The 9103-nt window shown below is 40.2% G+C and overlaps 2 protein-coding genes across 4 annotated transcripts; both read left to right on the top strand.

Annotated features, from left to right (window-relative positions):
* The first annotated feature begins 14 nt into the window (after nucleotides 1-14).
* On the top strand, nucleotides 15-3068 carry LOC111437342. Of its 3 annotated transcripts, none has more exons than XM_023075256.1 (8): nucleotides 15-547; nucleotides 639-779; nucleotides 863-1036; nucleotides 1127-1204; nucleotides 1275-1388; nucleotides 1460-1759; nucleotides 1849-2300; nucleotides 2385-3068. In XM_023075256.1, exons 1-8 carry the CDS (start codon nucleotides 49-51, stop codon nucleotides 2988-2990), a joined length of 2364 nt encoding a protein of 787 aa, XP_022931024.1. In that variant the 5' UTR covers nucleotides 15-48; the 3' UTR covers nucleotides 2991-3068. The 3 variants fall into 3 exon arrangements, with proteins under 3 accessions (XP_022931024.1, XP_022931023.1, XP_022931021.1); XM_023075255.1 differs by having other exon boundaries at nucleotides 16-547; nucleotides 630-779; nucleotides 1852-2300; XM_023075253.1 differs by having other exon boundaries at nucleotides 16-547; nucleotides 630-779.
* A 280-nt stretch (nucleotides 3069-3348) lies between these two features.
* On the top strand, nucleotides 3349-8943 carry LOC111437261 (ETO1-like protein 1). Its single transcript, XM_023075150.1, has 6 exons — nucleotides 3349-3658; nucleotides 3994-4221; nucleotides 4333-6054; nucleotides 6828-7119; nucleotides 7730-8039; nucleotides 8430-8943. The coding sequence occupies exons 2-6, from the start codon at nucleotides 4094-4096 to the stop codon at nucleotides 8648-8650; spliced, it is 2673 nt and encodes an 890-aa protein (XP_022930918.1). The 5' UTR covers nucleotides 3349-3658; nucleotides 3994-4093; the 3' UTR covers nucleotides 8651-8943.
* The last annotated feature ends 160 nt before the right edge of the window (nucleotides 8944-9103 follow it).

The following is a 9103-nucleotide window of genomic DNA, read 5'->3' as shown; positions in this document are numbered from 1 at the left end:
AAAAAAAAAGGTATTTACGAGAGAGTTGGGAGAAGAAACAGCAAAGAAATGGAGATAGAAAGGTTGAAGAAATTTGTGTTCGAAAACGCCATGAAAGGAAGATGGGAAGAAGTGGTGGAGAAGTACTCCACGGATGCAAGAGCTCGCGGTCTGAAAATCACTAAGCGAGGGGACACGGCGCTGCACGTGGCAGTGAGCGACGGCCAAGTTGGCGTAGTGGAAAAACTGGTCACAATAATAATCTCGGAGGACAAAGGCAACACCAAGAAAGTGCTTGAAATGGGAAACGACAGAGGCAATACCGCGCTTCACATTGCGGCTACGCTTGGGAATGTGAAGATGTGTTACGACATAGCGTCGGTTGAGGCTTCCTTGGTGGGAATTCGAAACCACGAGGGCGAGACACCGCTCTTCTCCGCGGCTCTGCATGGCAACAAAGATGCTTTCCTTTGCCTCGACGCCTTCTGCACCTGCACCATCGACCACTGTCGAAGATCCAACGACGGCCACACCATTCTTCATTGCGCCATTTTGGGTGATTTCTTTGGTCAGTTTTCTCTATTCATTCCCTCTCTTTCTTGTATATATGTGAGTCGCTGTTTATTTATTTTGATTTTGATTTTGAACAGAGCTGGCAGTTCATATCATAGAACTGTACAAGGAACTGGTGGAGTTTGTGAATGTCCAAGGTTTTACTCCACTCCATCTTCTTGCCACCAAGCCTTCCGCTTTCAAGAGTGGAACTCACTTGGGAAGATGGAAGATGATCGTTTATCACTGTAACTATTTCTATACCGATACTTCCAAATATGTCTTACTTCCGCAACAGCTAAACTACACTTAAAATTCAATTTTATATCAGGTATCTTTGTGGACCAAATAAAGGTGGAACCACACTCATTTCGTCACGCTCTACCCAAGAAGCCACTATCACTGCACCAACGACCCTCGTATCCAAACCATCACAAGTGTTATCCAGCCAACTACAGCACATGCGCCCACTTCTTCCGTTTTCTGTGGAAAGGAATTGGAATGGGTCAAGCTTCTGTCTTGGGTCATGTCTTACAGCCTAAGCAATTATTAACATTTTACTATATAATTCACTCTTCGGCCTTTTTCTTTGTAGTGTTTACTGTGGGGACAACAAACAAAAAACCCAACAGCACCACAGATGCAGATGCAGAGAATCCTCCTCAACAAAAAGGTTGTTTGAAGTAACCATCAATATATATATATTATTACAGATGCATGTCTTGAATTCTCGTGAATTACAGGGCATGATTCAATGGTCAAACATCATGAGCTCGCAATTCTCCCCCAAAATTATGCCACATGTTTCAACTTTCTGAAAATGGCTTCCAAGGCAGTGCTCATAGTGATGGGGCTAGGTAGTCTAAAACCCACCACTAACTATTCTCACCTTCATTAACAAGTGTATTAATGGAACTTTGTGTGGAAGGCTCTGCACAAATAAAAAAGATTCAGGAGAAGAAGGAGAAGCACACTTGGGCTGTCCAAGTTATGAACCAACTTCTACAGTGTGCTTCAATGTATGAATATGATGACAATGGAGGTTCACCTACGGGAGCCAAAGAAGAGGAAGAAGAAGAAGAAGAAGAAACACAGCCTTATCACTTCGCCAACGGCTGTGTCACCTTCGATGATTACAACATCTCTGGACATCCAACCCATCATCTTCAACCTCCCACGGATTCTCCCCAACAACCAAACATGCCGTCCCCCGAGGAGATTAATGACGGTATACAATAATATTTGTAGCTTCTTTCAAACAACTCAGTAAAACGAATGTTGAATAGCTGATGTGGATGGATTTTGTGTTGGTGGTAGCAGAAGAGAAAGAAGAAGGAACAAACATTGTTATAGAATCGAATGGTGGGTTGGTTGGTAAAATCCACAAACATATTCCTCCAACTATTGGAGACAAAAAAGTGGTTACCACAGCTGCAGCAGCCGCAGGGAGAACAACAGAGACGCCTGTGTTGATTGCAGCAAAGAATGGTGTGGTGGAGATGGTGGAGAAAATCCTCCATCTATTTCCTGTGGCCATCCATGATCTAAACGCGGATGGGAAGAACATTGTGTTGTTGGCTGTGGAGAATAGGCAACCTCACGTCTACCAACTATTGGTGGAGAAAAATATTGTGAAACAGAGTGCCTTTCGAGTTGTGGATTCTCAAGGCAACAGCGCGTTGCACCTTGCAGCAAAGCTGGGAGATCATAAGCCTTGGCTCATCCCCGGAGCTGCCTTGCAAATGCAATGGGAACTTAAATGGTATCAGGTAATTTCGGGGGCTTTTAAGTACTTATTTATCACCATTCTGCTCCACTTCCTTTGACCAGTGTTACCACCATTGTGATGATAGTATGTGAAGGGATCGATGCCCCCAAACTTTTTCCCCCACTATAACAAGGACCGAAAGACTGCAAGACTTATCTTATCCGAGACCCATACTGAGCTGGTGGAAAACGGGGGGAAGTGGCTTACAAGCACCTCGGAGTCCTGCTCTTTGGTGGCTGCCCTGATTGCAACCGTCGCTTTCGCCACCGCCGCCACCGTCCCGGGTGGGAACGATCCAAAAGGCACGCCATTGCTCCACGGGCAACCCGCCTTCAACGTATTTGCGATCGCGTCTCTGATTGCACTCTCTTGCTCGGTGACGGCATTGGTGATGTTTCTGTCCATCTTGACGTCGAGGTTCCAAGAAAAGGACTTCGGAGGCAATCTGCCGAGGAAGCTTCTGGTGGGTTTATCGACCCTTTTCGTGTCGATTGCAGCAATGCTGGTTTCGTTTTGTGCGGGGCATTACTTTGTGCTAAGTGAAAAGCTTCAATATGCTGCATTGCCAGTGTACGCTGTGACTTGCTTGCCAGTCACATTGTTTGCAATTGCACAGTTTCCTCTATATATGGATCTGGTGTGGGCTACTGTGAAGAATGTCCCTCAGAGGAGTTATTCCGTCGTCACCTAGACCTACACTCACTCTTCTCGCCCATCTAAATAATTGTTTCCATGTGCGCACTCATACATTGTATCAGCATGCTTTCCCCGAAAAATTATTATTATTATTATTATTATTATTATTTTAATTTTATTATTAATAATACGTTATATGTATGTATAATGGTGGAAGGAACAAAAATAAAAAATATTTGTGGCATGCCAACAATTGAAATATAAAAAATATATCTAAAAACGACATCGTTTTAGCAATGCCTTGGCCTTTGTCAGGGTTGGGAAATTCCGGCAGTTAAAAAGAAAAGGATTTTGTCTAAATTTTGATTATTTATTTAATTTTTTTTTTCTTCTAACCATTTTTGTTTCCCCTAACGAAAAGAAAACAGTGGCTGCAATCTTTTCTGGACTTCCAACGGAAAGAACGTGAGAAAGGAAGACAAAAAGAAGACAACTTTCCTTTTCACCAAACGCGAATTAAAAAAAAAAAAAAAAAAAAAAAAACAAAGGCTCAAAAGATGTTCGAGGCTAAAATTTTCGTTTTCGCCTCTTTCAATCCGATCTTCACGATTCCAGAGCTCACCTTGTAATCTCCGATTTTTCCACATCTATGAAGGACTTGGATGGATCATTTTCTGGATTTCTTCCTTGCGCTTCTGGGAGAGGGATCTTACATAATTCCCGGTGATTGTTTCGCCCTACTTTTCTTTACATCTTAATCACACTAATCCTTGTTCATTTCTCTATACTCAAAACGGTGATTCACTGCAATTTTTTATTATCCTTACCGTCTATGCTGGTGACCGTCCCTAAAGACAAGGTTGTTTTTTTTTTTTTTTTTTTTTTTTTTTTTTTTCCCTTCGATTCGTTTTCTTTTCCTTTGGAAGATTCTGAGCTGCTTTTTCGTAGTCCGAGAATATTTTTGATATGGAGCTTTGAATTGTTGAGCATGTAATTCCCCGACCAGATTAGGTTTTTGCGATCTGACGATTTGTTTTTGTCTGCGATGTATGTTTCAGTATTCTCTCTTATTGGTCCTCGTTAGGTTAGTTCGGTTGGGGAAACGTAGCCATCTGGCATTTTTGGAGATCCGGGAGTCTTGTTGAACTCCCCTGCGCTATGAAGACTTTTTTCCCTTCCGACTCCTGTAAAGAAACGCAGCTCAATGCTTTCTATCCACAGGCTTGGCTCCAGGTTGAGAGAGGGAAATTGTCCAAACTCTCGTTACAATCCTCTTCTTCTTCGATGTAAGCCTGTTTTTTTCTTTTTTTCTTTTTTTCTTTTTTTCCCGCTATTATTTTGTTGTCTATTATTTATTTCAGCAAATTAATTTCTTTGGATTGATTTTATTGTTGTAGAGAATCTCTTATCAAGGTCCCTGAACCATCAATTCTGCCGTACTTCAAACCTGTTGATTATGTGGAAGTTCTAGCTCAAATTCATGAAGAACTTGAGTCATGTCCCGCCCATGAGAGATCGAATCTCTATTTGCTTCAGTTTCAGGTCTTTAGGGGGCTTGGCGAGGTTAAACTTATGCGAAGAAGTCTTCGTTCTGCTTGGCAGAAAGCTAGTATTGTCCATGAGAAGCTTATATTTGGGGCATGGTTAAAATATGAGAAGCAGGGGGAAGAAATTATTGCTGACCTACTTTCCACTTGTGAAAAATGCGCACAAGAGTTTGGACCGGAAGATATTGCTACCCATTTCCCTGTAGATACTGTGTTAGATGCTGGAAGTGTCTATGACACTTGTGCCGCTGATGGGAACCCAGTATCAAAGCATGTCACTTTTAAAATTAATGATGAGGATATTGTTTGTGATAAACAGAAAATTTCAGGTCTCTCAGCTCCTTTTCATGCTATGCTTAATGGGTGCTTCACTGAATCAAACCGTGAGGTCATTGATCTGTCTGAAAACAATCTTTCCCCTTCGGGCATGAGGGCTATAAGGGAGTTCAGCAACACAGGGAATTTGGGTGAAGTTTCTCCAGATCTTTTGTTAGAAATATTGATTTTTGCAAATAAATTTTGTTGCGAAAAGCTCAAAGATGCATGTGACAGAAAACTGGCATCTCTTGTATCCTCTAAAGAAGATGCTTTAGAGCTCATGGACTATGCCCTCGAAGAGGACTGCCATATTCTTGCTGCATCATGCCTGCAAACTTTTCTAAATGATCTCCCTGAATGCTTGAGTGATCATCGTGTGGTGGAAATATTTATGCTTGCTAATAAAAAACAAAGGTCAATTATGGTGGGTCATGCCTCGTTTGCGCTTTATTGTTTGCTAAGTGAAGTTTCCTTATATCTTGATCCTCAATCTGAGAACACTGCTTGTTTCCTAGAAAGGTTGGTGGAATTTGCTGAAACTGATAGGCAGAGACTTTTTGCTTCTCATCAATTGGGATGTGTGAGGCTCTTGAGGAAAGAGTATGATGAAGCTAAACGTCTGTTTGAGGCTGCTTTTAATGCAGGCCATATTTATTCTGCCATTGGGCTGGCTAGGTTAAGTCACATAAATGGTAACAAGCAATGGTCCTATGACAAACTGACTTCAGTCATCTCTACTGTTGTCCCGCTTGGTTGGATGTATCAGGAGAGATCATTATATTGCGATGGCAATAAAAGATTGGCAGATCTTGAGAAAGCAACTGGCTTGGACCCAACTCTGACTTATCCCTATATGTTTAGAGCTGCTTCCTTAATGAGGAAACAAGATGTTCATGCAGCTCTTGCCGAAATCAACCGTATTCTTGGATTTAAACTTGCACTTGAATGCTTGGAACTCCGGTTTTGTTTTTACCTTGCTCTTGAAGATTATCAAGCAGCAATCTGTGACATTCAAGCAATTCTTACTCTCTCCCCTGATTATCGGATGTTTGAGGGAAAAGCAGCTGCATCCCAACTCCGAACTCTTGTACGTGAGCATGTTAACAATTGGACAACAGCAGATTGTTGGATTCAGTTGTATGATAGATGGTCTTCAGTTGATGATATCGGGTCTCTGTCTGTAATCTACCAGATGCTTGAGTCTGATGCAGCAAAAGGTGTCCTATACTTCAGACAGTCCTTGCTTCTTCTGCGGTATGTCATGTCATTAACCTCAGCCTGTAACTTCTTTTTCGTAGATATTTTTGTTTGGTGTCCAGCAATGATTGGCTGGATGCAACTTTCTATAAGCAATTGTTCGAATAGATGGCCTTATTTTTTCTGATAGGTTAATAGGTCACCTATTTGTGTTGAGGCTGTAGATTACTTTTTTTTCCATTTATTATCGTTGTTGAAAAATTGGACATCGAGCTTTAGAAGGCTTTTGAGCGTTTTTTACATGCTGAAATTAGATTTTGGTTGATTTTTGGGCATATGCTAAAAAAATTCAGATAAGGGCATATGCTGAATTAATAACATATAAACTTCATTGTTAAAACTATGCATGTTGAATGCATGACCAACGACAAAATGAGTATATTATGTATTCAGTATTCAGGCTAGTCATTTCATACGTATACATGCTGGCCTTTTCAAAGCAACGAGATAATTTGTTTTTTCCTTTACCTCGCAATGGTAGAGTGCAAGAACATTATTTGCGCTGCAAATATATTTCTACAGTACATGAATAGGAAATTTAGTCTGTATTACTAGCTACTTCTAATTACTTAAATTCTTTAACTCATTAGTATTGCATTTTATATGTACTTCAACAGAACAAAATTTAAAAGAATCAATATTACAACCCCTTGTCTTGAAACGTTTCCATGTCATTGCATATCCCTTCCTGCTTTGGGCCCCACTTTTGTGAAGTGGGAAAGTAATATTTTCCAAGTGACAGTTGAAGATTGCATTCGTTGAAATTTCAGGTTGAACTGCCCTGAAGCTGCCATGCGGAGTTTACAGTTAGCTCGTCAACATGCATCCAGCGAACATGAGAGACTGGTTTATGAGGGTTGGATTTTGTATGATACTGGTCATTGTGAGGAAGGGCTCCAAAAAGCTGAGGAATCAATTAAAATTAGGAGATCCTTTGAAGCCTTCTTCTTGAAGGCCTATGCACTGGCTGACTCAAGCCAAGATCCGTCTTGTTCTTCTACAGTTATTTCCCTCCTAGAAGATGCTCTGAAGTGCCCTTCAGATAGGTTGCGCAAAGGTCAGGTACGGTTTTCTCAATAACCTACATGTTCAGAATGGATTTCCACCAAATAGTATGATGGTTGAAGGATGAACATATTTCTATACCACTTGAGATAAATCTGTGAAATGTCTTATTCAATTAACTAGATATCCTTGAAAACCTTGATATCGTTGTGAGAGAGTGGATCTTACTTTAATTATTTACAATTTGATGCTATATCTGTGATTACCCCTCAGTTCATCATTGCCACTTGGAGACCTTTTCTAGAACTCTGGTCTTTTTAGCTGTTGCCTCTGAATGTTATTTCATTTATCAATTTATAAATTGACCGTTATGTTGGTTGCCAGCCAGAAAATGCTGGAATGACTGTAAGTCTGAAACGTATCAGCAGTGAAGGACTCGTATAGATATGTGGAGTATTAATCTGAAAGTTTAATATTTATTGATGGAATTGATACCACATAAAACATTTCTGTGCATTATCTTCCTGACTAACAAAATCAGAAATCACAGGAATTGAGTGAAGTTGGCGTCTGCGGAATCATCGATGTGATTGGGCAGACTGCTAACTAGTTGTGGCTTGCATTGAAAACGTCTCTTTAAATAGTTTAACTGGCCATTTCTTTTCAGGCTCTGAACAATCTTGGAAGTGTTTATGTTGACTGTGAGAAGCTAGACTTAGCTGCTGATTGCTACATTAATGCCCTCAAAATCCGTCATACTCGAGCCCATCAAGGTCTTGCTCGGGTTCATTATCTGAGGAATGATAAGGCTGCAGCATATGAGGAGATGACCAAACTAATTGAAAAGGCACGTAATAATGCATCTGCATACGAGAAGAGGTCTGAGTATGGTGACCGTGACTTGACAAAAGCTGATCTAGATATGGTCACTCAATTGGATCCTCTTCGGGTGTACCCATACAGATACCGCGCTGCAGGTTGTTATATCCTTTATTTACCCTTGTTTATTCTGACTGCCTTATACATCAAGCTTTTACAACCACCAATTTATTTGTTGTTAGGATGATGCCTAAGAATAATATTGATGGTATATATTATTGTCTTTGGCCAATCTCATCACTTTGTGGTATTAGATTGCCATATGATGATGATAATTACTTGAGGAATAGCGAGCCCATAATAGAAGTTGACATAATAAAACATAAAATGTGGAATGGGGACATGTGATTCTATGTACAAGTTGAATTTCTTTTTCCTTTGGGATCTGCAAATATTGGAAATGTATGGCATTTGATGTTGCTATGGCCATTGCTAAGGATTTAGCTTTTTTTTTTTTGTTAACTAAATGATTTGTTCTATGGGAACAGTGTTGATGGATAGCCACAAGGTAAATGAAGCTATTGCCGAACTATCAAGGGCAATAGCCTTCAAAGCAGACCTTCACCTTCTACATCTGCGAGCGGCATTCCATGAGCATACTAATAATGTTTTGGGTGCTCTGCGGGATTGTCGAGCTGCTCTTTCGGTTGACCCAAATCATCAAGAAATGCTGGAGCTTCATAGCCGGGTTAACAGCCACGAACCATGAGTGTAGAATGGGTGACAAAACAAATGTCCAGTTGCAATGCCATCGGCATAATGTATACTAGAGCATGTGTATGTAACGACCATTTCGTAGATTTTTTTCCCCCGTATTTCAGGTTTTGTAAGTTATAAATCGTTAGATTTTTGGTAATTATAATCAATCATTGTAAAATCATCTGTTTCAATTCCTGTGTTCTTAATGTATTCTGAAGAATCAGTGTAAAGCTGCTTAAACAGTGGGGAAAAAAAACTAAATATTACCAACCATTGAAAAGCAAATGTGGTTATATTTTTTCAGTACGATCTTTATTTCTTGGTGAGATAATACATCCTAACTCAATTTACAGATGATTAAGATTTTTAATCAACATTTATGATTGGTGCGTTTGCTCAGATATATAATGACAAGTACTTCAGAAACTATGACTCAAGCTTGCATATCAAATATCCCACGCAT

Source organism: Cucurbita moschata, unplaced genomic scaffold, assembly GCF_002738365.1.
Source record: "Cucurbita moschata cultivar Rifu unplaced genomic scaffold, Cmos_1.0 Cmo_Scf00063, whole genome shotgun sequence".
NCBI classification, from domain to species: Eukaryota; Viridiplantae; Streptophyta; class Magnoliopsida; order Cucurbitales; family Cucurbitaceae; genus Cucurbita; species Cucurbita moschata.
The sequence above is the reverse complement of the archived record's forward strand: the minus strand, read 5'-3'. Positions and strand labels throughout refer to the sequence as shown.

Excerpts from the sequence above, each read along its gene's own strand:
- LOC111437342 (XM_023075253.1), top strand. The coding sequence starts at position 49 with ATGGAGATAGAAAGGTTGAAGAAATTTGTGTTCGAAAACGCCATGAAA. Across the intron at positions 1,037-1,126 it reads GTGGAAAGGAATTGGAATGG|TGTTTACTGTGGGGACAACA; the intron begins GTCAAGCTTCTG and ends TTTTCTTTGTAG. Across the intron at positions 1,205-1,274 it reads GAATCCTCCTCAACAAAAAG|GGCATGATTCAATGGTCAAA; the intron begins GTTGTTTGAAGT and ends CGTGAATTACAG.
- LOC111437261 (XM_023075150.1), top strand. The coding sequence starts at position 4,094 with ATGAAGACTTTTTTCCCTTCCGACTCCTGTAAAGAAACGCAGCTCAAT. Across the intron at positions 4,222-4,332 it reads CAATCCTCTTCTTCTTCGAT|AGAATCTCTTATCAAGGTCC; the intron begins GTAAGCCTGTTT and ends TTATTGTTGTAG. Across the intron at positions 6,055-6,827 it reads CAGTCCTTGCTTCTTCTGCG|GTTGAACTGCCCTGAAGCTG; the intron begins GTATGTCATGTC and ends TTGAAATTTCAG.